This window comes from Neomonachus schauinslandi, chromosome 2, assembly GCF_002201575.2.
Source record: "Neomonachus schauinslandi chromosome 2, ASM220157v2, whole genome shotgun sequence".
Lineage (NCBI taxonomy): Eukaryota > Metazoa > Chordata > Mammalia > Carnivora > Phocidae > Neomonachus > Neomonachus schauinslandi.
In genome coordinates, this window is record NC_058404.1 from 116,711,287 (window position 1) to 116,732,361 (window position 21,075).

Below are 21,075 nucleotides of genomic sequence, written 5' to 3' on the forward strand. Positions count from 1 at the left end.
CTCCACATCTGGCTAGCTCTGTTCCCATTCAGGACATGGTTCTACTGGCTGGAGCGAACATTATGGCTCAGAGAGCCCTGCTTTCCAGTGTGGTCGGCAGATCAACGGCACTACCTGTGAGCTTGCTAGAAACACAGAATCTCAGGTCCTATCCTAGACCCACTGAATCGGAATTTTCACTTTAACATATTTCCATGTGACTTCTATACACACCGAAGGCAGAGAAGTACTCCCTTAGAAGGTCTGATTTAGTAAATGTGTGGTAGGGAATCTACATCCTAAATAAGCACCCTATGTTATATCTGTTATTCTGGTTCAAAAGCTTCTGACAACACTTTGAAAAAAATCTGCTTCCTAGTCCAAGGGGTTTTACGATTTTAAGGGGTTTTAAGATTCCTTGCAGTAATCTGAGCTTCCTAGCTAAAACTGGGCATGTCTGACACACTCAGTTGTAAAGACAATTTTGAAAAGTTAAAAATAGAAGTTAATAAAATCTTTAGTGCATTTTTAAAAGCCAGTATATTCTAAATAAAATTAATATGACTGAGAATCAGAATCCCATGGGGTACTTTTTCAAAACACACAGCTCACTCTCTTCCTGGGGAGAGTGGGATTCTGACCACTGACACCTCTCCTAAGGAATCTCCTAGAATAAATTACAGTGACCCACAGCAGTGGGAATGGGAAGAGTAAACATCACTGAGTGAGGACAACAAAAGGACAAGGAAAGTCACCCCAAATATCATAAACTGGATAGATTCACAATTACTAATCTGCTTTTTTTCTTCCAAACTTTTATATTCTTCCGAACATATGTAGACATGTATTTTGTGCCTAATTGGGGTCAAACGGTATATACAGTTCTGTATCATTTTTTACTTACCCTTTTTATAACAGAAGTGTTTTCCCAAGGCATTAAATATTTTTCAAAAAACATTGCTGCATAATATTTCATTGTATTGCTAGACTAGAAATGCATTTCCCCCTAAGTTCCTTTACTTCAGGTTCTACATAAAGTTTTTATTTTCTTTGCTTTGGGATAGCTCCTACCTGCTCTGATACCAGATTTTTGTCTTCGGTGCTTAGTCTAACTCCAACTTTTCAGCAATTCCCTGCAGCATATCTCTGATGTTCAAACAGGCATTCCACCCCACCAATTAAATCTGCTTTTCTTGCTCTAAGTCTGCCCAGCGTCTTTCTGCTCTCCCTGACCACCCTCCACCAAGATCTTCCAGAGTCCAAGATCAACCCAATGGTCTCAGAAACTATGCGGATGAGAGCTAATGCACAGTAATTTGTCCAAAGTCACGTAATTCATAAATAATAGAGGTAAGGACTGAAACTGGATCTTCTGGTTCAATGTTTTCTCTCCTTAGCAGGAGTTAAAAACTCAGTTTCACATGCCTCAACACTATTTCCCTACATCATGCTCAAAATTAGAGGTATATGAGAGTTTTCTGGAGAATGTTTACTTTCAATGACTGTGCTACAAGCTGTATTGGAGTAAAAAAAAGACCATAGTCTTAAATAACTTTGATCATTTGGGAACAGACCATCAGAATCAACAAGTTCAATTTAGCTAGTTCAAGCATGTGAAGAATAACTTAGATTGAGAAAAAGTTGATTCCAACATAAAATTTTATTTCATTCTATTCAATATTTTTGAGTGCCTACTATGTACCAGCCATTGTTTGTTTTTTAAGATTTTAGTTATTTGTCAGAGAGAGAGAGGGAGTACACGCTGGGAGAGCGGCAAGCAGAGGGAGAAGCAGGCTCCCCGATGAGCAGGGAACCCGATGCGGGGCTCGATCCCGAGACCCTGGGATCATGACCTGAGCCGAAGGCAGACGCTCAACCGACTGAGCCAGCAGGTGCCCCTGTACCAGCACTGTGTGACTGTTTCAGGGGAAAACACTGGGCGGATAAATGGCTGCCCACAAATCTGCACTAGACTATACTTGGCAACAGAGGGAAATGAGTTAGATTAGAAAAACACATTTAAAGAAATTCCGCTTGCAGTCAATATTGGGTCAGATGTGACTGTTACAGATCTTTGGCCCCTCTTTTGAGACAGATTTGAAAAACGAAGGATGTTCAAAGGCAACCCAAAAAGATTGCTAAGTGGGTTGAAAAACACTCTTTCTTTGAAACACAGTCTTTCTGAGAAAAGGTTTATGAAACAAATTACCGAGCCCAAACAAGAGACAGCTGAGTAATTTCCAGCGAGTGTCCTTTAATACAAGGAATACAGAGTCTGGAGACACTGACCAGCTGTGTCCCTCAGCCACAATTACCTGACCATCCTGCACTGGTGTAAACTACAATTTCAAGAATTTAGATTAAATATGAGAAAGAATATCCCAACAGTAAAATGTGTTATTGTGAGGGACTTTAGTCATCCTTAGAGATTTGGGATATAACTGGGATGATTTCTTTAAAAACTCATAAGGACATCACACTTGGATAATTAATTGATGTTGGTTTGATGAAAGTTTTTAGGCCCCAAATTAAAATGTGAAAAGGCTGTATTATAATCATTCCTTCTGGATTGCTTATTTGAAGTTTCAAAAATTTTTTTTGTGTTTTGAACCCCTTTCTTTTGTAGTAAAAGGACAAAAATTCCAGCATCAATGATATTTTGTTTACACCTACAAGAAATGTTGCTTTAAGGGGCTGTTTCTTAAATCTTTTTCACATTAAAAAAAAGTGCCAACTTTCATCATACATGCCAACTTCCAAATAATAAAAGTATAAAGCAAAAATTATTTGAGCTAGTCTCAGAAGCTAGGGAAATATATATTTTGAGACATTATATCTACACTGACATCATCTGCCTTCTCATTATCATCAAATTTTCAGATTTAATAATCCACTGAATAGAATGCCAATCTCTAAAAAGAAAGGAGGAAGGGAGAGAAGAAAGAGAGGGGAAAATGGTGGAAGCACCACAGTAAAAAAAATAAGGAACAATCAGAAAAGAATATTTTTTAATTCTTAAATATAGATTAAATCTGTTATTATATCGGGCTAGCTTTTGTATAGAAAATTTGATTACATGATGATAATTTACTTTAAAGTGCTATGAGTGATCTATTCATTCCTTTGTTCCACAAATAATGTTCAAGTGCCAATTATGTGCCAGGCATTATTCTAGGTTCTTGAGACATACCAGTGAACAAAACAAAGATCCCCGTCCTCAAAAAATTTGTATTCTAGTAGGGAGATACAACAATAGACATGATCAGTAAGTAAATAATACAGTGTATTAGAAAGTGATAAATGGTATTAAAAAGAGAAAAACAGGGGTGCCTGGGTGGCTCAGTCATTAAACGTCTGCCTTTAGCTCAGGTCATGATCCCAGGGTCCTGGGATCGAGCCCCGTATCGGGCTCCCTGCTCCACGGGAAGCCTGCTTCTCTCTATCCCTCTCCCACTCCCCCTGCTTGTGTTCCTTCTCTTGCTGTGTCTCTCTCTGTCAAAAAAATAAATAAAATCTTTAAAAAAAAGAGAGAGAGAAAAGCAATAGGTAGAGAGGCATGCTGGTGGTGGTTGGTAGGGCTCACAATATTGAATATGGGCATCAGGGTGGTCCCCCTGGTGAGCTGACATTTGTGTAAAGAGGGGAGAGAGTGAGCCAAGCTGAGAGCTGGGGGAAGAGTGTCCCAGGGAGAGGGAAGGGTTGGAGCAAAAGTCCGAAGGAGCTGTTTGAGGATCAGTGAGGAGGCTGGAGTGCAGTCAAGGAGGGCAGAGTGTGAGGAGACAAGATCCTGTAGCACTCTGTGAGACACCGGGCGGGCTTGCGTTCACATGGAGCCAAGCACGTGCTGGTGCACAGCTCTGAACACTGACGTCTCACTTATGTTCTAAAAGATCCCTCTAGTTGCTGGGTGGAGAGGGGACCACGGGGGAAGCAGGGAGACCTGTCAAAGGCTCCTGCGGCACCGGCCCATTGTTCCTCATAAGGCTGAAATCCAAAAGCTACTTCTCTAACTCAACCAAACTCTTTGGGAGCCAAATTAGCATAAATATCCCTATGTTTCACTGTAGAAACATTAATCTGTTTCAGTATACACATGTATCTAATTACTTTTCAAAACTCTGAAAAATTCTCTATCCCACCACTCATCTGGATAAAGGAATTTGGACCTGTCCTCCCCGGGAAGAAGGGCTGGGGTCAGGGAGGCAAGCACTGGAGATGGTGAGAGGCACTCCCACTTGAGGCAGAATTTGAAGGTAAGGCTAGCTAACAGGATTTCCACACAGATTGAATGTGGGTATAAAAAGAGTAGTTTAAGAGGACCCCAAGATCTTTCTTTGGCCTCAGCAACTGGTAGGACGGAGGTGACATCTCCTGGGGTGGGAAAGGCTGTGGGTAGAATGTTTGGGCTGATAATCAGAAGCAGTTAGACATGCGGAGTCTGACACATGTGTTTCCATCTAACTGGAAAGGTTCAACAGGCAGATGGATACCCAAGAAAAGTTTGGGGAGAAGTCTGGGTTAGAGATGTATCTGTGTTATAATTTTTTCCTTGATTTCCTTTTCCTTGATTTTCTTGATTTCCCAAAATATCTTTAGTCCTTCCTCGGGGGAACAATACATAACTACGCACATACACACACATTATAAAGAAAAGCTCTGTTTCACAACCTCTTCCATTAAACAAATATACATCTTTCAATGTAAAGAAAAATACAACTAGAGTATAGGGCTGTTTGGAGACTGCCCGGCAGTGGCTGTCATGAACATCACCTGAACATTTATGAAATGGGGAGAGTTAAATTCTATTCTCAGACCCATGGAGAAAAAGGATGGCTTAAGACATTATTTTGCCAGAAGCGAAGAAAATATCAATGAAGAGAGAGTGTTGAACTAAAACATTGCTAAGGTTCCTTTCTGCTTTCACAGTGAATAAACACTAGCTGTTTGTCTTGAATTAAAAACTTAGAACTCCTCCCTTACTCAGAAAATAGGCTATAATCACAAGACAGTAAATTAAGAAGTGTCTAAAATGCCCTCATCCATGCTAATGTTAAGCAGCACTATAGCTGAAGATGAACAAGAGTGGAATCGGATTTGGGGCGGGTAGTGTCCAGAGGCAGCAATGCTGTCTGTGGCATGTGGCCACCTTGGCATCTGATCAAGGGAATTCTTTCCCAGGGCATGTCTTTAAGATCACACTCTCAGAATGAGTGCTCTCAAACACTGCTGGAACTCCATGTTTCCCCAATCTTGTCCTGCTAAATTCTGTTGGTGAACTTTAATGTTATACTTTTAATTCATATGTGTGTTGATATAGAGAGGAATAATGGAAAGACATATATATATATATATATATATATATTTTTTTTTTTTTTTTAAGAGAGAGAGAGAGAACACCAGTGAGTGGGGAGGGGCACAGGGAGAGGGAGAGAGAATCCCAAGCAGACTCCACGCCCAGCATGGAGCCTGACCTGTAGCTCCATCTCACAACCTTGAGATCATGACCTGAGCCAAAATCAGGAGTTGGACGCTTAACCAACTGCATCACCCAGGCGTCCCAAGAAAGACATACTTTTTAAAATGAGAAAATATTAAAAGACTCAGAAAGATGTTCATATCAATGTTACAGTGTGTTTTTATATTAAGTTGCCAAGTTTTTATGACCCTACCTTAAGGCAACAGAATAACATAAGTACTATCCTTACTTAAGCACCCATGAATAAACATCCCACTATATGATCACAAAGAGATGAAAACAAAACAAAGCAGAGGAGAAAGAAAGAGACACTGCTGAGAGAGAACAAAGGAAAGGAAGGGAGGCAAAGAGGAGAAAGATTTAAAAAAAATGATTTTCGGGGCACCTGGGTGGTTCAGTCGGTTAAGTGTCTGCCTTGGGCTCAGGTCATGATCCCAGGGTCCTGGGATCCAGCCCCACATTGAGCTCCCTGCTCAGTGGGGAGCCTGCTTCTCCCTGTCCCACTCCCCCTGCTTGTGCTCTCTCGCTCTGTCAAATAAATAAAATCTTTAAAAAAATACATTTTCAAATAAAACATATGTGAATGTAAAACATATTACTGGATCTACTATCGGATTCCTCTAAAAATTATTTTATTGCCTAAAACATACACAGTTACAACTATATCAGAATTAGAGAATTTCAATCTCTCTTCAAATGGACAAGGACCTAGAAGAGAAATTTGAGAGTCACATACAAGCAAAAAGAATCTTCTTCTCTTAAAAATTCACAAATGTCAGTGTTCTTTTCGCCTGTTAAAAAAAAATTTGCACAAGTATTCAATATAAAGAAGCAAAGTTTGGTTCTGTCAGGGAGCAGTGGGAAAAGAAGAGGAGACAGGAGGAGTGAATGCAAAGGTGCCTAACAGTAAGCATGGTGACACATGACATAAATACAGGGAGCATTTGCAAGTTGTAAAATTACACATCTTGGTCCGCTAGCAAGGGAACAACCTCTTCCTCCTTCAAAACTTGCTGCTTTACCTCTAGCCTCTATCTCTATGGGTGATACCATCCTTTACCCACTCACCCACTGAAAATCTGGGGTCTCTGATCTGATCCAGCTCCAGTCTTCTAGATCCAACCACCAGGGCACAGCAAACACAAGGGACAGGTTTACCAGCAGGTTACTGCTTATGTGAGCCTGCTTCCTACCTCTGTGCCTTTGCTGTTCCCATGAACTATAGTACCTGTCTTTCCTCAAGCTCTTTGCCCCCGCCCACCCCAATACTTCCTGCCCAGAGAACTGATTAGGTGCTCTAATTTCTTTCATTAACACAGTATCCCAGTTATCTTCTGGGCAACTATCTTTCCCACCAGATTATACCTTATCTGTTTTATCTTTGTAAATCAAATGGGGCCCTACAGGGCCTGGAATTCTACAGCACACTCAAAATTGTTTACTGATTGAATTTAGTTAAATTAGATTAAAAGTTAAATGGGATGTGATATAGTTAGGTTTCCCATCTCTGAGAGTTTTTGATTCAATCTAAGTATGTTAGGAGAATTCCCATACTGGATAGGAAATGAGATCTACCATAGGACTTTGTGATATTCCTTCCATTTCTACACACATTGTAATTTGCCCAGTTGACTGCCTTTTATACAGTTCTTTATAATATTTAACAATAAAGACATATGACTTATACTTTGTACAGCTAATTCTTTTTATGTTTCATTCTTATTCAAGGCATGGCCAATGATGGAAATGCCACTGTAAAGAGCTTATTAAAAACCAATGGAACAAAATCAATAGTGCAGGAGTAAACCCAAGCATATCTGACATGGGAGCCAAGAATACTCAATGGCGAAAAGACAGTCTTTTCAATAAATGGTTCTGGGAAAATTGGATATTCACATGCAAAAGAATGAAAGTAGACCCTTATCTTATATAATATAAACATATTAACTCAAAATTGATTAAAGACTTGACCATAAGACCTGAAGCCATGAAACTCCTAGAAGAAAATATAGGAAAAAAATCCTTGACATGGGACTTGGCAATGAATTTTTGGATATGACACCTAAAGCATAAGCAATAAAATAAAAAAAAAAAAAGTGGGATTGCAACAAACAAAAAAGCTTCCGCATGGCAAAAGAAACCATCAACAAAATGAAAAGACAACCTATGGAATGGAGAAAAATATTTGAAAACAATACATCTGATATGGGGCTAATATCTAAAATACACAGGGAACTCATACAACTCAATAGCAAAAAACCCCAACCAATCTGATTAAAAATGGGCAGAGGACCTGAATATACAGCTTTCCAAAGAGGACACACAGATGGGCAACAGACACATGAAGAGAGGCTCAACATCACTAATTGTGAGGGAAATAAAGCCACAATGACTTTGTGCCTGTTAGAATGGCCATCATCAAAAAGATAAGAGGTAACAAATGCTGGCAAGGAGGTGGAGAAAGAGAACCCTTGTTTACGGTCAGTAGGAACGTAAATTAGTGCAGCCACCATGGAAAACAGTATAGAGGTTCCTCAAAAAATTAAAACTAGAACTGCCACATGATCCAGCAATTCCACTTCTGGATATTTATCCAAAGAAAATGAAAATATTATGTCAAAGAGATATCTCTACTCCCATGGTCACTGCAGCATTATTTACAATAGCCATGACATGGAAACAACCTAAGTGTCCATCAATGGATGAGTGGATAAAGAAGGTGTGGTATGAATATACAATGGGATATATACACAATTCAGCCTTTAAATAAATGAGAAAATACTGCCATCTGAGATAGTCTGGATATACCTGAGGCATTATGCTAAGTGAAATAAGTCAGACAGAGAAAGACAAATACTGTATGATCTCACATATTATATGTAAAATCTTAAAAAAAAAAAAAACAACTTACAGAAGATGGTCAGATTTTTGATTACCAACAGTGGCGGCTGGGTGGGGGCGGAGAACAGGAGGAAAGTAGTCAAAAGGTACAAAACTCCAGTTATAAGATCAATATGTACTAGGGATATAATGTCCAATGTTATGACTACAGTTGACACTACTGTAGGACTTATATGAAAGTTGTTATGAGAGTAGATCCAAAGACTTCTCATCACAGAAAAATTTTGTTCCTGTTTCTTCTGTACCTATATGAGATGATGGATGTTAACTAAACTTATTGTGGTCAGTACTTCACGATACATGTAAGTCAAATCATTATGCTATACTCCCTAAACTTATATGGTGCTGTATGTCAATTATATCTCAACACAACTAGAAAAAAAACTCCAAAATATGTGCTAACATTTCTATGACTTACTAAACACGTCTCCTCTGGGTTTCTGAGGATCTGTCTGTATCCTGTTGTCAACTGTAATCCATCTTGGAGAGGTAGTGGCAATGGGTGTTGCGGGGGTCAGTCTGGTGCTTGGGCTTTCCGGGCTTGTTGCGGGTGGAGATGTTCCGAGTTCTGTGAATGGGGGTGGGGTCAGCTCTGCCGTTGGCCTTGGTGCAGGTCTTGTTGTTGGCTTAGAAGTGGGCCTGTTCGTAATAACAGGAGGAATATATGGTGTCTTCAGAGGCCACCTAGTACTTCCAACATCAGGAATCCAGTTACTGTGTCCTCCATCACCCTTTGAAATGGTACCATTTCCCTTTGGTACATGAATTGGACCTGAAGGTTCAATCATGACTTTTGGAATATCTGAAAGAGTCAAAAGGTTTAAATTAGTGTGTCTCTCTAAAAGTTCGGTTGTGTAATCAAATTGTGAAAACACATTAGAATATCTCATGATAACTAGGCTTACTTTTCACATTTAGAATATTCCCCTACTGTAAGTCATGCTGTTTTCCAAATAACAAACTATGTGTGGGTATGTATATGATATATAGATATATATTCATACACATACATATTCATCCTGTAGATACATGCAAAAATTATACTGGTATTTCTGTAATGGATATGTATTATTTACAACACAAAGAATTTCAAGTATTTGTAAAATGGAAATAAACAATCCTTGAGATTTTTAAAATGTAGAAACATTTTAAGTTTTTTAAAATATGAGAAATGTTTGTTCAGAATCTATGTTAAGTGTCCCTAGGGCACACATATACTATAAAATCATGTTTTGAATAATCTAAAGACTAATACTTTTCTCTTCCATACTCTATGTAAATTCAACTCATGCAAAATACGTTAAGTATTCCATATATTTTTTTAAGATTTTATTTATTTGAGAGAATAAGTGGGAGGGGCAAGGGGAGAGGGAGAGAGTATCCCAAGCAAACTCTGCGCTAAATGTGGAGCCAGACACTGGGCTCGATCTCACGACCCTGAGATCATGACCTGAATTGAAACCAAGAGTTGGACACTTAACCGACTGTGCCACCCAGGCACCCTAAATGTTCTGTATATTTTTGAAGTTTGTTTGCATTCCCCCTTCCTATTTATACAACTGCTTAAAAAAACTTCCGAGGTCACTGTGATCATCTGTGGAATCTTTTTCTGTGATTATCGTCACCAAAAGGAATTAATATTTAATCTTCCTAGAACAGTATACTCCAGGCCTGGAGTATGACTACATGACCCTTCAAAAATCCTTTAACTCCCATGATTTCAAGGCTCATGATTTTCAGTAAATATTTTACTCCAAAGCTTTAAAAATTATCTACTGTCATATGAAATGTATGCTAAATTATGGCCTTTAAATTTGTAAAACTTTCATCTTGGAGGTTATTTTTTTAATGTTTATCTACTAACATAGTCATATGCCAAACAGAGCTTGTAAGGATTTAAAAAGCAAAACTGTCCTAAATTTAGAGAAAATAAACATCGGAATGATTTTTTAATAGAATTAGAAGACATAAAACAGAGGACCAAAAAATATATATTCAGATTTTCCGTCTGTCATAATGTAATGCTAATGACAAACATTTACTTCTGATTATAACAAAATCAAATCCTCAGGGAGAGCTCCATCATTTCTTGCCAGCCAAAGGGAAGCTATTGAGACATTTTAGCAAAGGAATTGAATGCTTTTAAGATTAGAATGCATTACTGAGTCTTTAACTTTTTTAAAATACCTGAGCAAGTGATTTGCCTGTTTGCAGAAAATACAGACTAACATAATTAGCTATAAAAAGTCTACTTTTTGGATAATTAATACTGTTCTTCATCTTTCCCAGTAATGCCCTTCATGTAACCCTGTATTTCCTGCTAGAATTCAGAGCCGGGAGATAAGCATTACTCACACACACAATTCAGTCCATCACCCTCGTATCCATCTTTACATTTACACTTGTAGGACCCGTGTACATTGTAACATCGAGCAAAGCGGCTGCAATGATACTGACCAAGGGAGCATTCATCTATATCTGCATCAGGAAGTAGGAAAAGAAGAAGTTTATTTGGGAGAGAAATATGAAGACATCAAAAATATATAGAGCTTCAAAACAAAAAATATTTTTTGGAAGGTCCACGTAAAACCAGCAGATAAATGGAAGAAACAAAGTACCCATGCATCCAGAACCACCAAATGGTTGCACGGGGCTTCTGTTTAATGTAATGCCAGCACCGTCCCCTGCCGCTGATTTCCCAGTCACCACCACAGGTAAGAGAGCTTCCTGCGTCCCATGAAGAAGCAACACAAAGTGATAGTTGAGGCTCATTACCGTGACATTGGTATTTGCCTCCAATGTACATGAGGTCGAAGCCTTTCTGACACTTGCAGATGTAACTCCCAAAAGTGTTGACACACTGCCTAAATCGAGGGCAGGAGGCGCTTCCAGTAGCACATTCATCGACATCTAGAAACATAAATCAGTTGCGTCTTAGAAAGAGCAGCATCACGTTCAGAGGGAATGGATTTTAAAATAAATGTCGGTTGGGGTGCCTGGGTGGCTCAGTCGTTAAGCGTCTGCCTTCGGCTCAGGTCGTGATCCCAGGGTCCTGGGATCGAGCCCCGCATCGGGCTCTCTGCTCCGCGGGAAGCCTGCTTCTCCCTCTCCTGCTCCCCCTGCTTGTGTTCCCTCTCTCGCTGTGTCTCTCTCTGTCAAATAAATAAATAAAACCTTTAAAAATAAATAAATAAAATAAAATAAAATAAAATAAAATAAAATAAAGGTCGGCAAACGGCTGCCTGGCACCGGGTGGCTCATCATGAATGTTATCCAGCTGGTTGCCCCGAAAGGCTACATAAATTCCACATCTCCAAATTTCACCGCATCCTCCTAACCAGAGCCATCCTGTTCCTGCACCATCTCTCTGCACAGACTGCACCTGTATCCACTAGTTGCTCCGAATGGAAACATGAGGCATCCTTAACCACCCTATTTCCCATAACGCGAAATCATCAGGCCCAGTTAATCAGGCCTAGTCTTCTCTTCACCCACTGCCACTACCCAAGCTACCATCTTCCAGGTGAGACTGTGACAAGAACCTCCGAACCGGTCTCTTCCCCGCCAATCTTACCCCTCCAGAGCATTCCCACTCAACTGTCAAATGCTTTACTGCAACCTAAGATTGGAATATGAAAACTCCTCAACTGTTCTGCTTGCTTTTTAAGTTAAACCCTCATTCCTCACTATGTCTGTGAACGCCCTGCCCTAACTATGTAGTCCTTACGTACCTCCCCGGTTACGTGTCAAGCCCCGCCCCTCATACTTAGTCTGCACGGAAGCCACATGGCCTGCTTTCTTTCGAAACCTCACACTGGCCAGCCCCTGCCCTCTCTCACTGAGGTGCCTACCCTGTTTCCACCTGCTTGGTGATATTTCACACGGCCAGTGGTCCAGGTCTTACTGAAGGGTTTTCCTTGACCATTACCTTCTAAAATAAACCCTCTGTGTTTTCCTCTTAGTACCTCATATTAACATTTAGTATTGTTTGTAATTTTCTTGGATATTTGTTTCTTTTCCGTCTTCCCCATTAGAGTATCAGCTTTGTCCACTACTATATATCCTAGCAGTTGGCACAGTGCCTGAAATATAGAAAGTACTAAATCAGTCTCTCTTAAATCACTGACTACCTCTAGTCCTTGAGTAGGTACTACATGCTAGGTACTCTGCTCAGCTCTTTGCATACATAATCCCATTCAATCCTTACAATGGTTCTAGGTGGTATTACTCCCATTTTTTAAAAAAGATTTTATTATTTATTTGACAGAGAAAGCGAGAGAGCACAAGCAGGCAGAGCAGCAGAGGGAGAGGGAGAAGCAGCCTCCCAGCGGGAGTCCTATGTGGGGCTCGATCCCAGGAGCCTGGGATCATGACCTGAGCGGAAGGCAGAAACTTAACCGACTAAGCCACCCAGGCGTCCCTCATTACTTCCATTTTAAAAGATGAAGAGACTCAAGCTCAAAGAAAGGAAGAATCTTGCTTAAGGTTACATATCAAGCACATGGCAGCACTAGGTTTGAAATCAAAGCCCAGATTTAACCACAAACCTATACTGTCTTCCTAAGTTACAGGAAAACAAATCTAACTCTTTAGTGCAGCATGCACAATCTAACCCTGCCCACCTATTCAGCTTCATCACTCATTGCTTCTTTTTTTTTTTTTTAAAGATGTTATTTATTTGACAGAGAGAGAGACAGCGAGAGCAGGAACACAAGCAGGGGGAGTGGGAGAGGGAGAAGCAGGCTTCCCGCGGAGCAGGGAGCCCGACGCGGGGCTCGATCCCAGGACCCTGAGATCATGACCTGAGCCGAAGGCAGACGCTTAACGACTGAGCCACCCAGGCGCCCCTCACTCATTGCTTCTTAACATTCTAGAAATACTGAGCTCTTCTGCTTTCCCTGAATACTGTGCTCTTTTAAACTTCAGAGCCTTTGCACATATGGTTTCCTCTGCCTGAAACTTCCTCCTGTCCCTCATTTTTAGTGAAACAAGATTTCCATTATCTATTCACAGAGAGAGGTCCCTTGAGGTATGTGCTATCTTGTAAGGATAGCCAACTGCCTGATGTAGGCAACTGCCTCTTTCCCATACTGCCATTACCTTTCACTTTCTCCTTTTATCCTGCAGGGGCTTCTGACAGAGATGCTTGATTTTACAACTCACCCACACAGGTCCTCCCATCGGGAGCCAGCTGTAGGCCAGGAGAGGGGCACTGGCACCGTATCTGTCCTTTGACAACATCACAGCCATACTGACAGTTGGCCATGGAACACGTCAGGGCACCTGGAAAGAGTGTGACTGGCTGACTCAGAGAGGCAGAGGACAAATTCTGCAACCGAAATAACGTTTTATTTTGTTTTGTTGTTGTTTTTTTTTTACTTGACACTGAATCAGCAACGAAGAAAAAAGCCCTCAGTTATCCAATAGTCGTTAATCCTCATCTGAGGAAGATCTTTAATGCATTTAAAAACTGAAAAGACAAATCTATCTCACATAGATTATCTGGAAATTTTTCCAGTGGCCGAGGAAAGTGGACGATTGAGGTAATTTTCTAGATTATTCATGCTAAATGCTGATCTTCACTAAAACATCCAATTAATTTTCTCAATCTCCCACTAAATTTTTCTAGGGACAGTAGTAGATTTCCTACTGAGTCGTACAATGTTAGAGAATTCTAACATCACTACCATATGGTCTTAAACATGAATTCACCTAATTCTAAAGGTTCCATGTTAAATATGCAATGCTAAATAAGATTAACTGAAACTTATTAATAAAATACAACCCAGTTAGAGATAACTGATAATTAACTAATTGATAACTAACTTAACAGATAACTCAGTAAAAATAACAATCAAGTCCGCAATTGTCAGAGATCATAGAAACGCAAACTCAATTCAACATTCAGCCCACAGAAAATTTCAGGGGGTTGTCCATCTTATAAACACATCCAAATGATAGTAGGAAAACATGATCCATTTCTTTCTCACAAAGACACATGAAATCTAATGTTATTGGAATCATTTGATGTAGATTTTTTTTTTTAGAAAAGTGTTATCTTAGTCTTTAGACTATTAGAAAGAACTGTAAAAGTGAAGTGAGAAGGTACTTATGAATGGTTTACGCTCAGTCAACAGACTTGATGGATTCTTTACCAGCTGACAGTTTAGTGTCCACGCTTGTGAACAGCGACACAGTCCTCACATAGGCACTAAGGTTCTTCTTCTAGCTGGAACAGTTCTTTGCCCAGATAGAAAGACGGGCAAAAGCGTGTTGGGAAAAACACTAGAGAATACATTTAGGTTTACGATTCTTAAATACCACTTCCAAATCAATTTAATGCTGGCGCCCATGGTAAAATAATGCTAGACGTGTCAAATGGGCAACTTTTATTTTGATTTTCCGTTCCAGAGGCACACACATAAATACATGCTGACATCCTGGTTAGGAGGGCCTGGGAGGCTCTTTTCGCACACACCCTAGCAGAGCACTTATAAAGCAGCTAAGGTTCTGGACGTACTTGAGCAGGACCCGTCTGGCATGAGCATATATCCGCTGAGACAGTAGCACTTGTAGCTGCCCTGAGTGTTCATGCACCTGTGCTTGCAAGGTCTTGGCTTCAGGCCACACTCATTTAGATCTGAAAAGAACGGGGGTCAATGCAGAACAGTGAGAAAGCCCCAGCACTCACGTAAAACCACTCAAAATACCTCTCTATATGGAAGAATGACCAAGAAAAGCAGGACAAGCTGTAGCAACCAGTCATTAACATAAGAGAGAGAGCCTGTCTATACCATCTGAATTTCTATGCTGGTTACACGGGGGGGTGTGAAGACCAAATGCTTCCTAAGGACGGGAGGGTTGTGTGAATTTTTGGAGCTTAGATTACATGGTATCTGTGGTCTCTGTCCACAGAGGACAGCTGGAAAAATTCTGCTCACAGACACGTGCCTACCTTACTATCCCTACTATCTTCCTCATGGCTAGAGGTGCCCTGCTATCTACCTAACTGACTCCAATATCCTCCAAATAGCTGAGTTTACTACTAGCTTCACTCCTGATGATGGGCTCTTTCTCTTTCAATTTCCTTCTGCCTCTGTTTTAAAAAGATACTCTGTGAGCCTACCTTAGTTTAGAGGAAGTATTTTAAAACATCGACTGCTCTGACCTTTCCAAAGGAAAGCTCTATTTTCAGAGGGTAAGAGCTACATGAATTAGAGCAATCCCTATTATGGTTTGTCTTATTCAATCTTACAGATTCTACACTGATCTCAGATTAAAGAAGAAATTTCAGTTTCCTGCTTTACTGATGTATTTAAGTCACAAAATAAACCACCCCAAAACCTACCCTCCAACATAGTTTCATTCATTTGGCAGTTAAGAAAGACATATGGAAATACTAAAGGATGACACATAATGGACTATTATTATGTATTTGGGGTTTGTCGGTTTAAATATCAACATAAACTAATTAACTCCACATAAGATTTTCTAACCCAAGTTGAATACTGCTTCAAGCGAACATAAAACTCATAATGGCAAACACTAAAATAGTAATGCCCAAAATATAGACTTCATTAAAAAGAAATATGACTACATGTTTATTTTGTCTGGAACTGCCAGCATAAGCACCTGATTAGATATTTATTAATCCATGTCACCAAATCAGATATGTAGATATATCTAGTGGCAAAGGTGTTTTCATCTGATCAAATTTAAATCTGACCTGCTCACTTATTGGAAATCTACATATTTCACTTAATTAAACCACCAAATTACACTGTTTTAAAACCACCTGATAATTACGTTTATAAATGTTTTCATATTTTACTGACTTTCCAACTTGGGTCTTTTTTCTAACCTTAACACAACAGAGAGCAGGTCCCCAGCTGGGTGAAGCCTAGGAAGGTTAACTAAGTAAACTAGGTATCTTCATCATCTCCTTTGCTTTTTTCAATTTTCTACTTTTTTGTCTCATGGCCAGTCATGGGCATTCAAAATCTAAAATATATTTTTTAAAAAATTTTCTCAAAGAAAGGGCTTTGCAGATTATAGTATCAACACAAATTTGACTTCTCCCTCTGTTAAATGAAGTAAAAATTTTAAATCAAGGAAGAAAGAAAGATATTCACTCTACCTCTCATATTTTTCTACCCTGTTATTTCAGTATTTACTGAAAATTAGAGTCAGGGAATCTTTTCTCATGTTCTAAGAGAAGTTAATTATCATTCCTAATACATTTATAGATCCCTGCAGATACACACCTGGCTTTGACAAGTCCCTGATTGATATTAAATGGTATTTAAATCTGAGCACATTATTAGAAAAAGGTTTTGTTTTTAATATTTTTTGCACTAAGCAAATATAAAACAGAACAGTACCACAAAGCCATAGAGTAAGACTAAATTTTGTATCTCAAGGGAAGGATATTGATGGATAGAAAAATGTGTCAATTAAGAAACCTTAGGCTAGGCTTATTTTTAAAGAGCCACAGAGGTGTTTGTGGGTTCATGACAGAAACTGGTCAGAGGTTTTATAGCTCTAAGCAGTTCATATGTAAGGGATACTTATGCTGATGGAAATTTCTTTATTCACCCTGTCCATGAACCTAAAGCTGAAGCCAAGCTGAGGCAGCTCTAGTTTGACCAATAAAGAACCCCTCAAGATTGCTAGGAGAAGAGTTTTCATGATCCAGACTGGGGCTGCTGGTGGTCTTCAGTCCAGATTTATTCTTTCCTTCCCATGAGAAAAAACACTTTGGGGTTAAGAATCATGAAACTGAAAGGAAGTGAAAAACAATGTTGTAATTCAAAAACAAACAAATAAAAACAACTCTCCACCTGGGAATTACTCTATGAAATATTATGGAAGAAGAAATAAACATACAACCTTCGATGGGTAAATGTAGAGACATTTGTTGGCTATATTACTATTATTAATTTGAAAATGAATATCCAAAGACTTTGACAGCCATTTAAGAAAGCCATACTCTAACAGCTGGTGACGGGGTGGCTGATATTCCCGGACAGCTGGCTGGTGTTGAGGTCTCCAGGGATTACCATCACTGCCCATCTGCTTAGGCATGCGTGTCCTAAAAACTCCACACTGACCCTTACAAAAACCACTGCAGAAATTATGAAATAGAATTCCACAATAATCCATGTTATCAATATTTACCAAATATCAGACTTCTGCTAAAGCAGGGAGCTTCAAAAGATTAAAAGCATCTGGTGTCCTGACTTCTGCTAAAGCAGGGAGCTTCAAAAGATTAAAAGCATCTGGTGTCCTGGTGATAAACTTCTTTTTGTCAATTTTCTTCAGGGCTTCTAGTCTATTGTTATCATAACTTTATTTTCTTATTGACTTAATGCCTTATAAAATCGAGTTAATAGGTACTGCTTCCAAAAGCTAATAGACTACTGACCTAGTAATGCTTGTGTTACAATCAAGTCTGAAGTTCAAAAACACTTCCATTTTATAGTAAATTCTCCTATAATAATAAACAGAAAAATATAAAGAACAAGCTCCTTGATCACACTTTCTCAAATCAATCTTAAAAGCTGATAAAAAGAATCTAGGGAAGAAAACCTTAGTGTATTTACTTAAATTCACTTTAATCTTGCTCTTTCTCTAGAAGTTTATAACATAAATTATAAGGAAAATCTGTAATAAAAAATAATGAATTCTGTCATGTGCCTATCTTATCACATCAAAAGACATCACTTTACAATTAAACCACTTACATTTCAAATGCTTTAATTACGAAGTATATATTCTTAACATTTATTACAGTGAGGAGTATATTTAAGCAAGTTGATGGATTCAGGAGCTTGGGGAGGTGGGATAGAGGGTTGGGGGTGGGGGGGTTAAGAAGAGAGCTAGTCCAGAACAAAAATGCAAGCTGCACAGCATTATAATTACATTTTAGGAAAAAAAGAATCAGAAATTTTATTAGCATGCAGACACTGAAAAGTATCTTGAAAAAATCTAGAATAGATGCATTGAATAAGAGAACCCAATGGATTTTTAAGGAAAATAATCTTTCATTCATTTAATGCATTTGGACTTCTTTTCTTCTTTGACCCTTAAACTGGGCAGTGTCTCAGAAATTTAACCTTTTACATTTTACAGGACTAACGCGGAGGTCACAGGCAAACAGAGGTCAGTATGTCAACTGCCATAAGTTTTATTCTTTAAATTATCACTGTTGAAATTAATCCTATTGCCCTAATTCTTTATGCAGAAGATACGCAAGTGCATTATGTTCCCCAACAGCAAAGAGACAATAATTAATAATTTAAACTATTTTAATTCAGTCATTCTAAGTTCCTAAATCTATGAGCGGATGAAGGATACAGTCTTTTTTAGAACAAAAACCGCAAAATCATGCTGCCACCTAACTTTTGTACAGAACTTTCCATGACAATGAAAACATTGGTATTTCTGGTGTTCCTGTTCCCACACCAGCCCTTCAGATGAAGAGGGCAGGAATTACTCTCCCCCTGTTACCAGTTGGTTTGTTAGGACTCAGGCACATTACATGACTTGCTCATAATCACATAGCCACTTAAAGGCTATTCGGAACCAGAACTTAGCTTTCTAATGTCACAAAATGCACACCAAAAGAAGAAATTTAATGTATGGTTTGATTTCCAGGTAACCTAAAACGCTACACTCCAAATACGGTGGTGGGGAAGAGGACTTCATCACCCAATCTCCATTGCTCTGGAATGCCTGACTTCACCTATGAAAATAAAAGTTATTTTGCCACCTGCTTTTTAGAAAACCTGAAACCCAGAAAAGGAAAAGAGAAGCAATATTTGATGCAGTGATAGGACAGTGGAGGCTCCAGGCTTTTTAGAGCTGCTGTAAAGCAGCAGCTATTCCGCCACTTGCTTTACATGCTCAGGATGCTGAAGGCTGGGCACTCCAGGACTAGTCTTCAGAACATTTGCAAGAAGTGACAAAACTGCAGGAAGCTGTGCGGGTGGGAGTGCAGCCCACCTGAGATAATGCACGCTCACCCCTTGAAGGTAAACTTGTGGCTTGATGATCCAGGGGTTGGAAAAGAGGCTGTTCACTGCCTTGGTCAAGAGGAGTTGGGTAGAAGTGTTCATCTTCACACCAGGAAGAAGGTAATAAGAGTCAACTTTGAATTGATGTCATTTTTAGCCCTAAAAATCTTTGTAAGTATATATTAAACAATTACATAAAGTTGGTGGAGTTCAAAAAGAATGCTTTACATACTTTTTAAAAATGGGTTTCTAGGTCGTCCAGTTTCTCTTTTTAAAATTTGAATTTCTATTTTCCTTAAAATTTCTCACTGCCATTTTGCCTCCCCAAAACACATGTACATTTTACACACATGCACACACACATACATCATTCTCACACCACTCTTTATAGAAACCACCAAAGAAGAGATGGTCATTTTTTAAAGCATTATTTTAGTCATCAACAAGGAGAGAAAACTCAGAAAGCAGATTATACAAATATTGATTACAATCAACCTGCTCTGTTTAGTGACGCTGAGGTCTTTAATGTCCAACTTAAGACTTCTTCCTCTATTATTATGTTGTCCAATAGTTTAAAATACCCCAATTAAGCAAAACTTTATGATTTGCATAAAGAGCTTATTTAAATAAATAGCATGGTAGTTCATCAGTGTTTTCATTCAAATGTAAGAACTTATGTTATATTTAGGTCACATTTAGTAGGCATATACAATAAGCTTCCTACAAAGAAGGTTAACTATTGCCATTATTAACTTACCAAAATAGTGTAAGATGGATAAGACTCAAAAGTAGAGTCAAAAAGGCAATCACCTCCTGTTTTAAGACTTTCATAGTATCAACAGCCAGTTAAAACTTTCAAATTAAATGAACATTGGTTTCTGGGTTGAAATCACCCATCTTTCAAAAAGTAAGGCTGTCAGAAATTACCTTAATATTAGGGTTAAGAAAGGCAATCAACTTTCGGATTTACCTAGGCCACCAAAGTTTACTGTACAGTTCTGGGCTACAAGCTACTGGTTCTTTTCTTGGGGTGAGGAATTCAACGTGAAATGTAAACTTTGTCAAAACATTAGGAATTGATATTTATAAACTGTTTCTTCTGAAATCATTATAAAGCACATCATGCATTCAAAAACCTAGGTCTTTCATTTCTGAAAATATGCAACGATAGGACATCTTACACGATAAAAATCATTCCCTACTGGGAAAGTTATAAAAAGGTTATTATCTATAACAGTATCCCTTTTTGGCTGAAGGGAAAGAGAATCCGTATGGGTACAGAACAGAGAGGAGACTCTGCATGAATAAAATTCCCAGAGAAATCAGGTGGGGAAAAAAAGGCAAATCTTGCCAGAGTCCGGGTTAGAATTTCATTATTGTGAAAGGCCCCATGTATAGAATATGCTAATGATCAGTCCAAGCCCATGATTTTATATGTGATCTAGCTACGGCAAATCCAGAAATGACTCCAAGGGAAAAGCAAGCCACCAACAGCAGATTCACGCTAATCTTGCGACAAGGCTGTAAAATTAAGCCAGTTCCCACATGGGCTCACCCTGCTCTTCTAGCTGACCCCGGAAGCTCTGGTTAAACGCTGGCCATTTATACAAGCTGTTCACTCCACCAATCAAGTTTCCAGGAGATTATTTCTTATAGTACACTACTTGCAACAAATTTTTTTAGCAAATACTTGCCTTACACAGA

General features: G+C 39.0%; 1 protein-coding gene across 5 annotated transcripts in view; it reads right to left on the reverse strand.

Annotated features, from left to right (window-relative positions):
- NPNT (nephronectin) overlaps positions 1 to 21,075 on the reverse strand; it is a 79,533-nt gene that overhangs the window by 22,150 nt on the left and 36,308 nt on the right. For 3 of the 5 annotated variants that reach the window (XM_044912653.1, XM_021680362.2, XM_021680361.2), the window contains 5 exons: positions 14,877 to 14,996; positions 13,520 to 13,639; positions 11,132 to 11,266; positions 10,712 to 10,834; positions 8,775 to 9,158 (listed from right to left, as the gene is read on the reverse strand). In XM_044912653.1, the coding sequence (XP_044768588.1) occupies positions 8,775 to 9,158; positions 10,712 to 10,834; positions 11,132 to 11,266; positions 13,520 to 13,639; positions 14,877 to 14,996 (882 nt within the window). Of the gene's footprint in view, positions 1 to 8,774; positions 9,159 to 10,711; positions 10,835 to 11,131; positions 11,267 to 13,519; positions 13,640 to 14,876; positions 14,997 to 19,380; positions 19,474 to 21,075 lie in introns of all 5 variants that reach the window. The other 2 variants (XM_044912652.1, XM_021680360.2) reach the window with 1 other exon arrangement.